General features: G+C 43.5%; 1 protein-coding gene across 3 annotated transcripts in view; it reads left to right on the top strand.

Annotated features, from left to right (window-relative positions):
• LOC118371426 (sodium- and chloride-dependent taurine transporter) overlaps positions 1–14,753 on the top strand; it is a 41,162-nt gene extending 26,409 nt beyond the window's left edge. For all 3 annotated transcript variants that reach the window (XM_052481915.1, XM_052481916.1, XM_052481914.1), the window contains exons 10-14: positions 3,645–3,782; positions 4,491–4,593; positions 5,537–5,637; positions 12,225–12,395; positions 12,608–14,753. In XM_052481915.1, the coding sequence (XP_052337875.1) occupies positions 3,645–3,782; positions 4,491–4,593; positions 5,537–5,637; positions 12,225–12,395; positions 12,608–12,763 (669 nt within the window). In that variant the 3' untranslated portion in view covers positions 12,764–14,753. The remainder of the gene's footprint in view (positions 1–3,644; positions 3,783–4,490; positions 4,594–5,536; positions 5,638–12,224; positions 12,396–12,607) is intronic.
• Positions 14,754–20,164: the final 5,411 nt, after the last annotated feature.

Below are 20,164 nucleotides of genomic sequence, written 5' to 3'. Positions count from 1 at the left end.
CACTGTAATTACAATATGTTAGTATATCTACACTGTAATTACAATATGTTAGTATATCTACACTGTAATTACAATATGGCGTTAGTGTATCTACACTGTAATTACAATATGTTAGTATATCTACACTGTAATTACAATACGTTGTTAGTGTATCTACACTGTAATTACAATATGTTAGTATATCTACACTGTAATTACAATATGTCGTTAGAGTATCTACACTGTAATTACAGTATAGTGTATCCACACTGTAATTACAATATGTCGTTAGAATATCTACACTGTAATTACAGTATGTTGTTAGTGTATTTAAACTCTAATTACAATATGCCTATGTATTTACAGTACCATGTAAATATATAGGAAGTAGGTACACATACAGAAGTGTAAAGTGGTATCTTTTTGATTGGTGTAGTTCCTTTGGGTACCCCAGTACAGTAGTCAGTTGTGCTCCAAATGGAGCACAGGGCTGCAGTCAGGTCAGTCATGGGTATAAAAGAGATTGTGTGTCTGATCAACATCAACGACCCCTGGTTTCAAATAACTTCCAGACAAGAAAGGCGACCCAACACGTTTCACAGCAGGCAGTATTTTTAACCAGTGTTTTCCCAGAGTGGACTCTACTGTTAAAAACAGCTGTTACATCTTGAAGGCTTGAACGCAAATAGTAAACAGTTTTTGTAAAAGTGTGTGAAATTAAATTAATCTCTGAACGCATAGTAATTTAGTAGGTAGAACCAAACAATCTAGTCCTATAGCCTTCCTCTGAGGTGTCCCCCTGCAGCCCAGAGTCCCGGGGCGTTGATTAAGATGAACGGAGGCAAGGCCAGGGAGACAACACAGGAGTGGCATCAGTGGGGTTCTCTCACTATCACATTTCCAGCTTCCAAGTGTAATTTTACTCTGTGCTAAGTCAGCCCTCCTCATGGCCAATGATATACAGTGCCTTGCGAAAGTATTCGGCCCCCTTGAACTTTGCTACCTTTTGCCACATTTCAGGCTTGAAACAAAGATATAAAACTGTATTTTTTTGTGAAGAATCAACAACAAGTAGGACACAATCATGAAGTGGAACGACATTTATTGGATATTTCAAACTTTTAATATTTCAAAATAAAAAACTGAAAAATTGGGCGTGCAAAATTATTCAGCCCCCTTAAGTTAATACTTTGTAGCGCCACCTTTTGCTGCGATTACAGCTGTAAGTCGCTTGCGGTATGTCTCTATCAGTTTTGCACATCGAGATAATTTTTTCCCATTCCTCCTTGCAAAACAGCTCGAGCTCAGTGAGGTTGGATGGAGAGCATTTGTGAACAGCAGTTTTCAGTTCTTTCCACAGATTCTCGATTGGATTCAGGTCTGGACTTTGACTTGGCCATTCTAACACCTGGATATGTTTATTTTTGAACCATTCCATTGTAGATTTTGCTTTATGTTTTGGATCATTGTCTTGTTGGAAGACAAATCTCCGTCCTAGTCTCAGGTCTTTTGCAGACTCCATCAGGTTTTCTTCCAGAATGGTCCTGTATTTGGCTCCATCCATCTTCCCATCAATTTTAACCATCTTCCCTGTCCCTGCTGAAGAAAAGCAGGCCCAAACCATGATGCTGCCACCACCATGTTTGACAGTGGGGATGGTGTGTTCAGGGTGATGGGCTGTGTTGCTTTTACACCAAACATAAAGTTTTGCATTGTTGCCAAAAAGTTAAATTTTGGTTTCATCTGACCAGAACACCTTCTTCCACATGTTTGGTGTGTCTCCCAGGTGGCTTGTGGCAAACTTTAAACAACACTTTTTATGGATATCTTTAAGAAATGGCTTTCTTCTTGCCACTCTTCCATAAAGGCCAGATTTGTGCAATATACGACTGATTGTTGTCCTATGGACAGAGTCTCCCACCTCAGCTGTAGATCTCTGCAGTTCATCCAGAGTGATCATGGGCCTCTTGGCTGCATCTCTGATCAGTCTTCTCCTTGTATGAGCTGAAAGTTTAGAGGGACGGCCAGGTCTTGGTATAATTGCAGTGGTCTGATACTCCTTCCATTTCAATATTATCGCTTGCACAGTGCTCCTTGGGATGTTTAAAGCTTGGGAAATCTTTTTGTATCCAAATCCGGCTTTAAACTTCTTCACAACAGTATCTCGGACCTGCCTGGTGTGTTCCTTGTTCTTCATGATGCTCTCTGCGCTTTTAACGGACCTCTGAGACTATCACAGTGCAGGTGCATTTATATGGAGACTTGATTACACACAGGTGGATTGTATTTATCATCATTAGTCATTAGGTCAACATTGGATCATTCAGAGATCCTCACTGAACTTCTGGAGAGAGTTTGCTGCACTGAAAGTAAAGGGGCTGAATAATTTTGCACGCCCAATTTTTCAGTTTTTGATTTGTTAAAAAAGTTTGAAATATCCAATAAATGTCGTTCCACTTCATGATTGTGTCCCACTTGTTGTTGATTCTTCACAAAAAATACAGTTTTATATCTTTATGTTTGAAGCCTGAAATGTGGCAAAAGGTCGCAAAGTTCAAGGGGGCCGAATACTTTCGCAAGGCACTGTATCTCAGCCAAAACAGGAGATCAGGATGATGGTCCAAACTTGAAATAAATACTTGTGCTTCTAGCACTACTATTTCCATAGGCAAACTGAGCAGTAGGAGAGTGGCCGTCATTCTTGACCATACATTTTACGCAGATTAGAGGTGCTGAATAAAGTATTGTTTCATGGCTCGTATGCCATAGTTATGAGGAGTGGGCTTGTTGTAAGATGTGGGGGAAAAACTGTTTTCAGTGTATGTAAGTCTATTTCCCTAAATCAGAGTAGTGTGACTCCAGATACATTTACCGTGACGACAGCAGCACTGCCTATTAAATAATTCAGCCCATGACAAGACAACTGGAGTAGCTTGAAGTGGAGAGGGTTTCCATGAAGAATAGACTAGAGAAAGAGAGGGAGGGAGGTGGAGGGTGAGAGAGAGGTTAAGAGTGGGAGACAGTCAGTGTTGTTTTGCATCAACAAACCAATAGGAGGCCTTCCCAAGAGAAGACTTGTTTAGAATGTCTCATTACTGCACAACAAAGACAGCAGTCATTCTCTAGTCCAGTCTAATCAGTGATTTGAGAAGAAAGAAAAGTGAACATATAGAGAGGCATACATTACTTTTGTTAAGCTTTTGACAGACCACTGAGAAATTAAATTGGTTCCAGGCTGCACATTTTTTTTATGTTTCCATATTCCTGTACGCTGACTGTACAAAACATGACCAGGTGAAAGCTATTGTCCCTTATTGATGTCACTTGTTAAATCCTCTTCAATCAGTGTAGATTAAGGGGAGTGTGAATGGGCAAGACCAAAGAGTTAAGTGCCTTTGCACGGGGTATGGTAGTAGGTGCCACGTGGACCGGTTTGAGTGGGTCAAGAACTGCAACGCTGCTGGATTTTTCATGCTCAACAGTTTCTCAGCGTATTTGCTCATATGAGATCCAGGGCTATAAATATAGGTTGTTACTTTATAATGTATTTATTTAGTATTCATGTTTTTGTAATGAGGCCTAAAAGCAATATCAATTATAGTGGTAATGGATGTCAGAGTTCTGGTGGGACATTAAGGTTGATGTGTTGCTTTCTGTCTCCCCAGTTTGTGGAGGTGGAAGGACAGATCACCTCCCTGGTCGATCTGTATCCAGCCGCCCTAAGGACGGGTTACCGCCGCGAGATCTTTATAGCTGTAATGTGCTGCATAAGCTATCTTTTGGGACTTACCATGGTAACGAAGGTAAGTCCACCAGCAGCACTTTAAGGTATCTCTATGCAAGGCATGTTGTTTTTACCTTACTTGTAAGACACATTGACATACTACGACTAGTGGCAGGTAGCCTAGTGGTAAGAGCATTGGGCCGGTAACCGAAAGGTTGCTGGATCTAAATCCCGGAGCTGACAAGGTAAAAATCTGTTGTTCTGCCACTGAACAAGGCAGTTTACCCACTGTTCCCTGATAGACTGTCATTGTAAATAAGAATGTGTTCTTAACTGGCTTGCCTAGTTAAATAAATAAAAATTTAAATAACTTCTGGGACCTTTGTAATTAAATTATGTTCACATACAGAAACATCTCTTCAATATAAGCTAACGATACACAATGTTGTTTCTACTACACACAGTTCAGGTTAACATATAGGATAAGATCACAACAGTTTTTCCACATACTTTGCCGTTATACCCCCAATATGGGGTTTCTACTAACGACCTCTCATATCACATCCTGTGTGCTTGACATCACGAATGGAACAATTTGGAATGCTATGTCCCAGTTAACTTTACTTCAATTATATCTCACATCTCACCACCTGTTGAACTCTCCTTTCATTGGCCCAGCGCCTGCATTCTGATGTATCGACCACTTTTTCCTACCCATGCCCACCCCATCGCTCTCCCTTTCTGTATTTCTCTCTCACTCTCTTTTTGATATGTGCTTTCTTTTCAGGGTGGCATGTATGTGTTTCAACTCTTTGACTACTATGCAGCCAGTGGTGTGTGCCTTTTGTGGGTTGCATTCTTTGAATGTATTGCAGTAGCCTGGGTATATGGTAAGTTTTTTTTTGTTGCCCTTTTTGCCAAATAAAGTGTGTAGCCTACATTTAGGAAACACATGTTAAGATACTGTGTTTTTAAAGTGTTAAACAAAAACAATAACACATGAGTTATGACCTTGCTTGGGGTAAACAATAACCTTGTTTCCTTTCACGCCAATTGTAAATCACTTGAATTGGCTTTTACGCACGGCCCATTGGCTTCTATTGAAGGCAAATTACTAAGAACTATGCCGCCTCATCACAATGACCTTTATAATGAAGAGGTGAACAGGAGCACAATGACCCAGCTGCCATTCCTAGAGGTGTTTTTAGTAACGCTGTTATAGCTGTTATTAAGAGAGCAAGCATGCCGGTATTGCTAAGAATAGCTTATCATGCAATGGCACATAAGCCATAACAGGGGTTGTCTGTCATTGCTGAGTAGAACCTGTTCCTAGTTTTGTAACGTTAACAGTAAACTAGGGCTGGATTCAATTTGTATCACGGAAGTATCGGAGTGTCTGTGTTAAAATGTAAAGGTCATTTCCGATTGACCTGACATATGCAGCGTTTACCGTGAATGCAGTCTCCGCTAAGGTGGGAACATTGCCCTTAAATTTAAATCGAGCAAAAGTGTGGCTCTTCCTTGAAACTTCTGCAATACGGATTGATTCCAGCCCCTACAGAGAGATTGTTTATGCCAAAATATGTGACTTCATGGAAAAGCCGACAGGTAGATTAGGGTGTTTATAGAGGCTATGATGGCGCCACATCCTGTACTGTAGCTTTTGTCATTGGTCTAGAGATGAAGAGATACTGATTCTGTTTTAAGTTAATACATCACCCTGATGTTTTACCTCGAGAAAATGCACATGTTTAATAGGATGGTTACCTTTATTGTAAAGGAGACTAGGAGTGTGTCTCTTACAACAAGTCTGTTATTCTGTATGGTTGACAGGCGCTGATAATTTCTATGATGCAATTGAAGACATGATTGGCTACCGACCAAACCCGTGGATGAAATGGAGCTGGACCTTTATCACTCCCGTCCTCTGTGCGGTGAGTATTCAACAACCCAACACTGTTACAGTGTGATCAACAGCCCAACGCTGTTACAAAGTGTTCAACAGCCCGACACTGTTACAGTGTGATCAACAGCCCAACGCTGTTACAAAGTGTTCAACAGCCCGACACTGTTACAGTGTGATCAACAGCCCGACGCTGTTACAAAGTGTTCAACAGCCCGACACTGTTACAGTGTGATCAACAGCCCTACGCTGTTACAATGTGTTCAACAGACCGACACTGTTACAGTGTGATCAACAGCCCGACACTGTTACAGTGTGATCAACAGCCCGACACTGTTACAGTGTGATCAACAGCCCGATGCTGTTACAAAGTGTTCAACAGCCCGACACTGTTACAGTGTGATCAACAGCCCGACGCTGTTACAGTGTGTTCAACAGCCCAACGCTGTTACAGTGTGATCAACAGCCCGATGCTGTTACAAAGTGTTCAACAGCCCGATACTGTTACAGTGTGATCAACAGCCCGACACTGTTACAGTGTGATCAACAGCCCGACGCTGTTACAGTGTGTTCAACAGCCCAACGCTGTTACAGTGTGATCAACAGCCCGATGCTGTTACAAAGTGTTCAACATCCCGACACTGTTACAGTGTGATCAACAGCCCGACGCTGTTACAAAGTGTTCAACAGCCCGACACTGTTACAGTGTGATCAACAGCCCTACGCTGTTACAATGTGTTCAACAGCCCGACACTGTTACAGTGTGATCAACAGCCCGACACTGTTACAGTGTGATCAACAGCCCGATGCTGTTACAAAGTGTTCAACAGCCCGACACTGTTACAGTGTGATCAACAGCCCGACGCTGTTACAATGTGTTCAACAGCCCGACACTGTTACAGTGTGATCAACAGCCCGATGCTGTTACAAAGTGTTCAACAGCCCGATACTGTTACAGTGTGATCAACAGCCCGACACTGTTACAGTGTGATCAACAGCCCGACGCTGTTACAAAGTGTTCAACAGCCCGACACTGTTACAGTGTGATCAACAGCCCGACGCTGTTACAGTGTGTTCAACAGCCCAACGCTGTTACAGTGTGATCAACAGCCCGATGCTGTTACAAAGTGTTCAACAGCCCGATACTGTTACAGTGTGATCAACAGCCCGACACTGTTACAGTGTGATCAACAGCCCGACGCTGTTACAGTGTGTTCAACAGCCCAACGCTGTTACAGTGTGATCAACAGCCCGATGCTGTTACAAAGTGTTCAACAGCCCGATACTGTTACAGTGTGATCAACAGCCCGACACTGTTACAGTGTGATCAACAGCCCGATGCTGTTACAAAGTGTTCAACAGCCCGATACTGTTACAGTGTGATCAACAGCCCAACACTGTTACAGTGTGATCAACAGCCCGACGCTGTTACAAAGTGTTCAACAGCCCGACACTGTTACAGTGTGATCAACAGCCCGACGCTGTTACAGTGTGTTCAACAGCCCAACGCTGTTACAAAGTGTTCAACAGCCCGACACTGTTACAGTGTGATCAACAGCCCGACGCTGTTACAATGTGTTCAACAGCCCGACGCTGTTACAAAGTGTTCAACAGCCCGACACTGTTACAGTGTGATCAACAGCCCGACACTGTTACAGTGTGATCAACAGCCCGACGCTGTTACAATGTGTTCAACAGCCCGACACTGTTACAGTGTGATCAACAGCCCAACGCTGTTACAAAGTGTTCAACAGCCCGACACTGTTACAGTGTGATCAACAGCCCGACACTGTTACAGTGTGATCAACAGCCCGACACTGTTACAGTGTGATCAACAGCCCAACGCTGTTACAGTGTGATGTTACAAACAGTGTTCAACAGCCCGACACTGTTACAGTGTGATCAACAGCCCGACACTGTTACAAAGTGTTACAGTGTGATCAACAGCCCAACACTGTTACAGTGTGATCAACAGCCCGACGCTGTTACAATGTGTTCAACAGCCCGACACTGTTACAGTGTGATCAACAGCCCGACACTGTTACAAAGTGTTCAACAGCCCAACACTGTTACAGTGTGATCAACAGCCCGACGCTGTTACAATGTGTTCAACAGCCCGACACTGTTACAGTGTGATCAACAGCCCGACGCTGTTACAATGTGTTCAACAGCCCGACGCTGTTACAATGTGTTCAACAGCCCGACACTGTTACAAAGTGTTCAACAGCCCGACGCTGTTACAAAGTGTTCAACAGCCCGACACTGTTACAGTGTGATCAACAGCCCGACACTGTTACAGTGTGATCAACAGCCCAACGCTGTTACAATGTGTTCAACAGCCCAACACTGTTACAGTGTGATCAACAGCCCGACGCTGTTACAATGTGTTCAACAGCCCGACGCTGTTACAGTGTGATCAACAGCCCGACACTGTTACAAAGTGTTCAACAGCCCAACACTGTTACAGTGTGATCAACAGCCCGACGCTGTTACAATGTGTTCAACAGCCCGACACTGTTACAGTGTGATCAACAGCCCGACGCTGTTACAATGTGTTCAACAGCCCGACACTGTTACAGTGTGATCAACAGCCCGACACTGTTACAATGTGTTCAACAGCCCGACACTGTTACAAAGTGTTCAACAGCCCGACGCTGTTACAAAGTGTTCAACAGCCCGACACTGTTACAGTGTGATCAACAGCCCGACACTGTTACAGTGTGATCAACAGCCCAACGCTGTTACAATGTGTTCAACAGCCCGACACTGTTACAGTGTGATCAACAGCCCGATGCTGTTACAAAGTGTTCAACAGCCCGATACTGTTACAGTGTGATCAACAGCCCGACACAGTTACAGTGTGATCAACAGCCCGATGCTGTTACAAAGTGTTCAACAGCCCGACACTGTTACAGTGTGATCAACAGCCCGACGCTGTTACAGTGTGATGTTACAGTGTGATCAGCCCGACGCTGTTACAAAGTGTTCAACAGCCCGACACTGTTACAGTGTGATCAACAGCCCGACGCTGTTACAAAGTGTTCAACAGCCCGACACTGTTACAGTGTGATCAACAGCCCGACACTGTTACAGTGTGATCAACAGCCCGACGTTACAGTGTGATCACAATGTTACAATGTGTTCAACAGCCCGACACTGTTACAGTGTGATCAACAGCCCAACGCTGTTACAAAGTGTTCAACAGCCCGACACTGTTACAGTGTGATCAACAGCCCGACACTGTTACAGTGTGATCAACAGCCCGACACTGTTACAGTGTGATCAACAGCCCAACGCTGTTACAAAGTGTTCAACAGCCCGACACTGTTACAGTGTGATCAACAGCCCGACACTGTTACAAAGTGTTCAACAGCCCAACACTGTTACAGTGTGATCAACAGCCCGACGCTGTTACAAAGTGTTCAACAGCCCGACACTGTTACAGTGTGATCAACAGCCCGACACTGTTACAGTGTGATCAACAGCCCAACGCTGTTACAATGTGTTCAACAGCCCGACACTGTTACAGTGTGATCAACAGCCCAACGCTGTTACAAAGTGTTCAACAGCCCGACACTGTTACAGTGTGATACAGTTACAATGATCAACAGCCCGACACTGTTACAGTGTGATCAACAGCCCGACACTGTGTACAGTTACAGTGATCAACAGCCCAACGCTGTTACAAAGTGTTCAACAGCCCGACACTGTTACAGTGTGATCAACAGCCCACGCTGTTACAAAGTGTTCAACAGCCCGACACTGTTACAGTGTGATCAACAGCCCGACGCTGTTAGCCAGCCCGACGCTGTTACAGTGTGATCAACAGCCCGACACTGTTACAGTGTGATCAACAGCCCGACACTGTTACAGTGTGATCAACAGCCCGACACTGTTACAGTGTGATCAACAGCCCAACACTGTTACAGTGTGATCAACAGCCCGACACTGTTACAAAGTGTTCAACAGCCCGACACTGTTACATAGTGTTCAACAGCCCAACACTGTTACAGTGTGATCAACAGCCCGACACTGTTACAGTGTGATCAACAGCCCGACACAGTTACAGTGTGATCAACAGCCCAACACTGTTACAGTGTGTTCAACAGCCCGACACTGTTACAAAGTGTTCAACAGCCCGACACTGTTACAGTGTGATCAACAGCCCGACACTGTTACAAAGTGTTCAACAGCCCAACACTGTTACAGTGTGATCAACAGCCTGACGCTGTTACAAAGTGTTCAACAGCCCGACACTGTTACAGTGTGATCAACAGCCCGACACTATTACAGTGTGATCAACAGCCCGACACTGTTACAGTGTGATCAACAGCCCAACGCTGTTACAAAGTGTTCAACAGCCCGACACTGTTACAGTGTGATCAACAGCCCGACACTGTTACAAAGTGTTCAACAGCCCAACACTGTTACAGTGTGATCAACAGCCCGACGCTGTTACAAAGTGTTCAACAGCCCGACACTGTTACAGTGTGATCAACAGCCCGACACTGTTACAGTGTGATCAACAGCCCAACGCTGTTACAATGTGTTCAACAGCCCGACACTGTTACAAAGTGTGATCAGTGTGATCAGCCCGACGCTGTTACAATGTGTTCAACAGCCCGACACTGTTACAGTGTGATCAACAGCCCAACGCTGTTACAAAGTGTTCAACAGCCCGACACTGTTACAGTGTGATCAACAGCCCGACACTGTTACAGTGTGTTCAACAGCCCGACACTGTTACAGTGTGATCAACAGCCCAACGCTGTTACAAAGTGTTCAACAGCCCGACACTGTTACAGTGTGATCAACAGCCCAACGCTGTTACAAAGTGTTCAACAGCCCGACACTGTTACAGTGTGATCAACAGCCCGACGCTGTTACAATGTGTTCAACAGCCCGACACTGTTACAGTGTGATCAACAGCCCGACACTGTTACAGTGTGATCAACAGCCCGACGCTGTTACAATGTGTTCAACAGCCCGACACTGTTACAGTGTGATCAACAGCCCGACACTGTTACAGTGTGTTCAACAGCCCGACACTGTTACAGTGTGTTCAACAGCCCGACACTGTTACAGTGTGATCAACAGCCCGACGCTGTTACAATGTGTTCAACAGCCCGACACTGTTACAGTGTGATCAACAGCCCAACGCTGTTACAATGTGATCAACAGCCCGACACTGTTACAGTGTGATCAACAGCCCGACGCTGTTACAATGTGTTCAACAGCCCGACACTGTTACAGTGTGATCAACAGCCCAACGCTGTTACAAAGTGTTCAACAGCCCGACACTGTTACAGTGTGATCAACAGCCCGACGCTGTTACAATGTGTTCAACAGCCCGACACTGTTACAGTGTGATCAACAGCCCGACACTGTTACAGTGTGATCAACAGCCCGACACTGTTACAGTGTGATTAACAGACCGACACTGTTACAGTGTGTTCAACAGCCCGACACTGTTACAGTGTGATCAACAGCCTGACGCTGTTACAATGTGTTCAACAGCCCGACACTGTTACAGTGTGATCAACAGCCTGACGCTGTTACAATGTGTTCAACAGCCCGACACTGTTACAGTGTGATCAACTGCCCGACGCTGTTACAATGTGTTCAACAGCCCGACACTGTTACAGTGTGATCAACTGCCCGACGCTGTTACAATCTGTTCAACAGCCCGACACTGTTACAGTGTGATCAACTGCCCGACGCTGTTACAATGTGTTCAACAGCCCGACACTGTTACAGTGTGATCAACAGCCCGACTCTGTTACAGTGTGATCAACTGCCCGACGCTGTTACAAAGTGTTCAACAGCCCGACACTGTTACAGTGTGATCAACAGCCCGACACTGTTACAGTGTGATCAACAGCCTGACGCTGTTACAATGTGTTCAACAGCCCGACACTGTTACAGTGTGATCAACAGCCCGACACTGTTACAGTGTGATCAACAGCCCGACTCTGTTACAGTGTGATCAACTGCCCGACACTGTTACAGTGTGATCAACAGCCCGACACTGTTACAGTGTGATCAACTGCCCGACGCTGTTACAATGTGTTCAACAGCCCGACACTGTTACAGTGTGATCAACAGCCCAACGCTGTTACAAAGTGTTCAACAGCCCGACACTGTTACAGTGTGATCAACAGCCCGACGCTGTTACAATGTGTTCAACAGCCCGACACTGTTACAGTGTGATCAACAGCCCGACACTGTTACAGTGTGATTAACAGACCGACACTGTTACAGTGTGTTCAACAGCCCGACACTGTTACAGTGTGATCAACAGCCTGACGCTGTTACAATGTGTTCAACAGCCCGACACTGTTACAGTGTGATCAACTGCCCGACGCTGTTACAATGTGTTCAACAGCCCGACACTGTTACAGTGTGATCAACAGCCCGACTCTGTTACAGTGTGATCAACTGCCCGACGCTGTTACAAAGTGTTCAACAGCCCGACACTGTTACAATGTGTTCAACAGACCGATACTGTTGTGTTGTGGTTCTGAAAACATGAGGAACCTCTTGGATCAGAGTGATGATGTACTGTAGAATGTCTCCGTGAGGGACCATGTCCTAAACCATTTTTCTTGTTGTTCCCAGGGTTGTTTTATCTTCTCATTGGTGAAGTACAAGCCACTGACCTATAACAAGGTGTATGAGTACCCAGACTGGTCCATCGGCCTGGGCTGGTCTCTGGCCCTCGCCTCCATGATCTGCATCCCCATGGTAATGGTCATCAAGATCCTCCAGTCTGATGGCCCGCTCATCGAGGTACGCAAATACAAAGATGATGCTAGATAACCTATAAGATGCCCCAAATCATTGATAAAGGGTGCAGCAATTGTGGGAATGGCATGTGGTATGCAATTGCATAACTTGTATTATATGGCACACAAGATATAAGATATTCACATGATACAGTATACCATGTAATATGATTTTATGGCATGATATAAGGATGATTTTTCCTCTCCTCCCCACAGAGGATTAAGGCAGTGGCGGCCCCAGTAAAGGGAGGTGCGAGTTCTCGCCCCAAAGAGTACAGCATGAAGGGCAGCGAGCTGACCCAGCCTCTGGACCCCAATGGGAACAACGGCCTGATCAATCCCACCCACACCATTGTAGAAACAATGATGTGAGCACTCTCTGTGAGAGGACATGCTGATTGACGTGCTTTCTATGTTTTTATCATATATTTGCTAACTTTGATAGTGGTAGAACCAGGTTTACATTGTTCTATATATCCGCACTAGGAATATTCTGGTTTGGTTTCTATGACGATGATGATGATGATGATGATGATGATGATGATGATGATGATGATAGCTACATTATATATATTGTCATTGAGTTGTTGTAGTTTTTTCTCTCTGTATTTTTTTTTATGTTGTTGTTACCGTTGTTGTCACTGTTGTTGTTGTTGCTGTAGTGGGTGGTGATCTCAGTTCAGGCAATATTTTGAGATAGAACATGTTGTTCTATGTTAATTAACTTTCTGTTGATTGTTGAGAATTGAGAAGGTATTTGTTTGGAAATACTAGAAAAAAAGTAATTTTCACTTATCACAAATAGAGTAAACTAAACGTGTAACATGTTAGGTAGCAAACTATTAAGATAATTTCCTCACATTATTGTGGCAGTATCCTTGTCTGAGGCCATTTTTTATCTGTTGTCGTTGTTGTTTGTTTTGAGATTCAACTGAAAATGTTTTAGTTGCGTTAGTGGACGCCAGCCAGTCACATCTGCTAGTAGAGTAGACATCCACACCACCTGAATGTATAGTGACAACATGCAGTGTAAATATAGAAGTTCATACGTCCTTAAGGTTAACTATGGCCATGCCCAAATACTGTACAAAATGTTCCCGGAAGGATCACATGTCCTTAGGAGGGAGGCAGGAAAGGAGGTGGGGAAAATAAGGAGGAAGTGAAGGATAAAAGGGAAGAAGCATTTGAAGAGTATTTGTACATTGCCTAAAGTCTGCCCCAGTGCATTTATTGAAACCTCTCTTTGCACTTTATACGTTGAGTTTCACCTTCACCTTCTCTTATGATAATGGTCCAATGGCTGCTGAGGAGAGGACGGCTCATAATAATGGTTGGAATGGAATGGTATCAACCAAATGGAAACCATGCTGTTAATATATTTGATACCATTCCATTGATTCGGTTCCAGCCATTACTATGAGCCTGTCATCCCCAATTAAGGTGCCACCAACCTCCCCTGTAATGGTTGCAAGAACCTACAGTTACATTTGCACCATGCATTTCAAAAGGAAAGTATATAGCTTCAAACCTTTTTGGTATTGTTCATTTTGTTATCTATCGGTACAAACAGGAGCATTAGACTCTCACTCACTTGCTATAAATATATCAAATAAAGGTGGAACATTTCCATCAAACATTCTGTTTCTTTAGGAATAAACCTTGTGAGAACCATATATTGATTGGAGTAAAAAATGTAACCTTAACAAAATGTTTTTTCTAAAAATGTGAAATAATTGTTTTTTTTCTCCAGTGCACTCATTTTAATAGCAGAGATGGTCACTAAATATCTGTATCATATGAATCTACCACCAGACTCTGGATCTTATCATGTTCATTTTAGGCAATTCTATTTTAGTATTTTACTTGTTTGTATTTTAGTATTTTTATTGTTTGTGAATCACATATGCCTTTTTGTATTAACCATTTTATACTGTACATCATATGAACATTGTCACTGATGAGGACTGATGTTTTCTGAATACAGTCAGCAATTTGTATTTTAATGTTAAATGTTATGAGCCTGAATGAATATTTGCAGCGTGTAATATTCGTCAAAGAAATGGCCTTTACCACTCAAATTATTTGATTTCAATTTGAAAACAGATGTAAAAATACAAAAATTGACATGTGACCAACATAAAAAATATGAATGTTTAAAGTTCAAGTGAGATTATTTTACCCAATGCATGTACATGAACATCCACAGTACAGTGCTTGGTCAGAAAGACTAGTCCAGAGGGCGATAAATAAACCCTTTTGGGAAAAAAAGTGTACCAAAGTATTTTTGTCTAACGTCTGTCCTTCTTTAAGATGCTCATTGCATCATCTCTTCCTAGATTGAAAATAAACTTATTTTTCTTTACACGTCTTTGAGTGAATTATTCATTTGTTCTGTGAAGTGCATTTAAGTAACTTTCCCTAGGGTCTACTGGCCTGCTTTTCTCTCATACAGACTGCTATGGAAATACTACACACATTCACTTCTAACATGAGGATATTATTCTACATTCTTCCATATTCATATTCCATATTCATACCCTACATGTATATAATGAAAAGGACTTAAAACAAATGCCTTCAAATAAGGAGGCTTTAATAACCACACAATAAAAATAGTATCTTGTGTAATTATCGAATTATGTTGGTGTTAATAGAGTAGACTCATATTTAATTTAACAAATACAATTGTACTGTTGTTATGGTGCTGACAGACACCCTGCAGGAATTGAGTGCCTGGGCTTCTATTTTAAGACTTTTTCCTGTAATCACACACCCTGTCAAAATGACCACTCACAGACCACTTATGCTTGGTCACAACAGTGAAAGTTACTGATGGGCTATAGGATGTGGCAGCTCTGACCCCTCAGATGACCTCGACAGACACATCCTTTACGTTCCTCTCAGAATTACTTCACTTTCAACATCAGGTCCAATGCAGCCGTTTTTATCTCAGTATCAAATCCATTATGTGTAACAATTAAAAGCACCGTACTGTAATTGTTTTCAATTCAAATGGTAAAAAAAAAAAAAGGTTCTTAGCAAAGAGCAGTTTCTCAAGCAAAAATTGTACTAGGACTGTCAGAGTGGTTTGAGTGGGGAGGGGACCAAATAAAATGAGCTGTTATTAGCAGAGAGGTTTGGAACTCTCTTGATGATCTATTAACTAATTTATGTCACCAGGTAGGCGAAAACTCCATCCCACCAAAACAGGCAGAGATTTCTGGCAGATTTTCAGTTTTTACACTCGCTCTTAAACTAAAAGGGCATTATCATCACGTTCACAGTATTATTCCAACCTCATTGTGTGGAAATATACACACAATTCTTAGGTATATCTAGTACTGGGTCGGACCCCCCCTTTGCCTCCAGAACAGTCTGATTTCTTTGGGGCATGCTAACTTTGCGCAAATGGTCTCAAGGGACCTAACGTTGCCAGGAAAACATTCCCCACACTATTACACCACCGCCACCAGCCTGTACCGTTGACACCAGGGAGGATGGGGCCATGGACTCTTTCTGCATAAAGAGTCCATGATGACTGTCATTAGCATGACGCAACAGGAACCGGGATTCATAGGACCAGACAATGTTTTCCCCCTCCAGTGTTGCTGATCATGTGCCCACTGGAGTTTCTTCTTGTTTTTAGCTGAGAGGAGTGGAACCTGGTGTCGTCTGCTGCAACAGCCCATCCATGACAAGACCAACTGGTTGTGCGTTCCGAGATGCCATTCTGCATACCACTGTTGTACTGCACCGTTATTTGCCTGTTTGTGGCCTGCCTTTTAGCTTGCATGATTCTTGCCATTCTCTTTCAACCTCTCACCACAAACAGGACTGCCGCTGATTGGATGTTTTTTGTTTGTTGCATCATTCTCAGTAAACCCTAGACACTGCCAAGCGTGAAAATCCCAGGAGGCCAGCTGTTTCTGAGATACTGGAACCGGGGCACCAGTCACTGACAATCATACCATGCTCAAAGTCGCTTAGTCTACTTGTTTGGCCCATTCTAACATTTAATCAAACAGTAACTGAATGCCTCGATGTCTGTCTACCTGGTTTACATAGCAAACCACAGTCACATGAATCAAACCATCTCTGTGAACTGGGTGGTGTACGTAATAAACTGCCCACTAAGTATGTAAAACACAGAAAGATTTTCGATTGCACTGGGCCTTTAATGTAGCTAGTTTTAGCCAAAATGGGTATTAAAAAGGTAGGTGAAACCTTGGAATGGCAGACAGTGGCGTAGTACAGTTGAGAAGTCCCTCTGGTGTTGTGGAAAACTCTGACCCTGTTGCCAGTGACAGAAACATATGGGTGTAGCCGAAGTGGTTCAGTGTACTATGCTCATGTGATGAGTAATGTAATACCTGATTAATACCGAAAGGAATATAATGACTTCATCTCCACCTTGCTGATCAATACGGTTGTTCAGCAAGTGCTGCTTCAACAAATCACAATACATCTTGCACCCCACTCCCCAAAATAGACAACTATATTTATTTGAACTTGAGTCCTACTTTGTCCCCTTGGGTTGGCCCTACGGCAGCCAGTGTGACAGCTCATTGACACTTCTGGTAAACGATCCTAGGTGTCCTCTCTGCCATAAATCCACTGACCGGTGGAAATCATGTTAACACCTCACCCACAAAGACTTGACGTTCACATCTACAGAGAAGTGGGAGTGTGGCAGGTCTGAGACCATTGCAGATTTATGTTCAGCTTGTTACCAGGCATCAACAGTGTGGGGGAGGCTGGCCAAACATGGTTGGAGTAAGGTTTTTCTTTCTAGAAATAGTAATGAAATCCTTAATTAACCAAACTATTCAGGACATTATGTTCTTTCTGCAAACGTTCCTTCACTTGATGTCCAATGGTAGAGGATCCATGTAGTGTTTGCTCAATACCTAAACTAGCAAAGATCACAGCTCAGGAAGAAGAATTCAAGAAAAAAATTAAAAAGACATCCCATCAGTCTTATCTTTATTTTCATAAAAAGCAGGAAATATCTCATTAAAGAATAAAATTTCATCCATATCTCACAAAACAAATTCCTTAAAATTGGCTCACTCCACCCCCCCCTACTTAAATAGCAATGATTGGCTGCAGCTGGGGGACCATGTAAACAGAAGAACTGTACAGAGAACAGATACTGCACTCAGTCACATCTTAGATACAGAAACCACACGCAGAATGTCATTACAAATAAAAACATTATACATAGGGAGACCATGTACAGACCGTGTACTGAATAATATTCAGAAGCACCTCAAATAAAATGTATAAAAACAAAATAGTCCTCTGTATCAAATGGGACATTTTTCATGTGTGATGGAATAATCTAAAAACATGGTTTCCTTCCTGAGGATTAAAAAGCAGATAGTTGAGCCCTGAACGGGACAGCATGACTGCAGTCTCACTACATCTCTACACCAGCCATTACATTAAATGAAACAAATCATCTTATTTCCACTGAGGCAGCTTGGTAAGCAGGCCAGGGCTAGACATGTTATGTAAGAGCTTTATAAAACCATACAATGTCATGATAAAACGGAAACATCTCCGAGGAACATTCTGTCTGACAGAGTAGGAAAGAGATGGCAATTGTTCAGCGCAGAAATGTTCCACAATTTCCCCTTGTGAACAATGTGAGCTTTCTACTAGGTGGGGCATTAAATCCTATAACTACATACTTACCAACATGGGTGGGAGAAACAGCCATGGAGGTTCAGAAAAATACTCTAATCCAAGGCCACACCTTATTGAGTTGGGGCCTTAACGGATACATGAAAATGGTTTTAAAGGAAATCACTCATCTCAATTGAAATGTATTTTATTCCACATTTGGCAGGGGACGTGATCCACTTAAGAGTCTGTTTGTGGGGAAACCACACCCTGGACTCCTGAGAGTTGATACTCTGGTATAATGCCTTCTGAAACGTGTATACATAGGACTAGAGCCAGGAGCTTTTCCTAGTCAGGACAAACTCCTGGCCTCACATGGGAGATGCTGATATTGAGGGTGAAATCTAAAGAGATGTGACCTGAACAACACAATCAAGTAGTGTGTTTATGATAAGGAACACTCCTTTAGTGGGTGACAAATCTTTTCAAAATAATGTGACTATCACCAATCGTGGTACAATAGAATCTAGTGCACGGATCTGATTTGGGTGAACTACCAGTGCACGGATCTGATTTGGGTGAACTACCAGTGCACGGATCTGATTTGGGTGAACTACCAGTGCACGGATCTGATTTGGGTGAACTACCAGTGCACGGATCTGATTTGGGTGAACTACCAGTGCACGGATCTGATTTGGGTGAACTACCAGTGCACGGATCTGATATGGGTGAACTACCAGTGCACGGATCTGATTTGGGTGAACTACCAGTGCACGGATCTGATATGGGTGAACTACCAGTGCACGGATCTGATATGGGTGAACTACCAGTGCACGGATCTGATATGGGTGAACTACCAGTGCACGGATCTGATATGGGTGAACTACCAGTGCATGGATCTGATTTGGGTGAACTACCAGTGCATGGATCTGATTTGGGTGAACTACCAGTGCATGGATCTGATATGGGTGAACTACCAGTGCACGGATCTGATTTGGGTGAACTACCAGTGCACGGATCTGATTTGGGTGAACTACCAGTGCACGGATCTGATTTGGTGAACTACCAGTGCACGGATCTGATTTGGTGAACTACCAGTGCACGGATCTGATTTGGGTGAACTACCAGTGCACGGATCTGATTTGGGTGAACTACCAGTGCACGGATCTGATATGGGTGAACTACCAGTGCACGGATCTGATTTGGGTGAACTACCAGTGCATGGATCTGATATGGGTGAACTACCAGTGCATGGATCTGATATGGGTGAACTACCAGTGCATGGATCTGATATGGGTGAACTACCAGTGCATGGATCTGATATGGGTGAACTACCAGTGCATGGATCTGATATGGGTGAACTACCAGTGCATGGATCTGATATGGGTGAACTACCAGTGCATGGATCTGATATGGGTGAACTACCAGTGCATGGATCTGATATGGGTGAACTACCAGTGCATGGATCTGATATGGGTGAACTACCAGTGCATGGATCTGATATGGGTGAACTACCAGTGCATGGATCTGATATGGGTGAACTACCAGTGCATGGATCTGATATGGGTGAACTACCAGTGCATGGATCTGATATGGGTGAACTACCAGTGCATGGATCTGATATGGGTGAACTACCAGTGCATGGATCTGATATGGGTGAACTACCAGTGCATGGATCTGATATGGGTGAACTACCAGTGCATGGATCTGATATGGGTGAACTACCAGTGCATGGATCTGATATGGGTGAACTACCAGTGCATGGATCTGATATGGGTGAACTACCAGTGCATGGATCTGATATGGGTGAACTACCAGTGCATGGATCTGATATGGGTGAACTACCAGTGCATGGATCTGATATGGGTGAACTACCAGTGCATGGATCTGATATGGGTGAACTACCAGTGCATGGATCTGATATGGGTGAACTACCAGTGCATGGATCTGATATGGGTGAACTACCAGTGCATGGATCTGATATGGGTGAACTACCAGTGCATGGATCTGATATGGGTGAACTACCAGTGCATGGATCTGATTTGGGTGAACTTCCAGTGCATGGATCTGATATGGGTGAACTACCAGTGCATGGATCTGATTTGGGTGAACTACCAGTGCATGGATCTCATTTAGGTGAACTACTAG

Source organism: Oncorhynchus keta, chromosome 27, assembly GCF_023373465.1.
Source record: "Oncorhynchus keta strain PuntledgeMale-10-30-2019 chromosome 27, Oket_V2, whole genome shotgun sequence".
Lineage (NCBI taxonomy): Eukaryota > Metazoa > Chordata > Actinopteri > Salmoniformes > Salmonidae > Oncorhynchus > Oncorhynchus keta.
The sequence above is the reverse complement of the archived record's forward strand: the minus strand, read 5'-3'. Positions and strand labels throughout refer to the sequence as shown.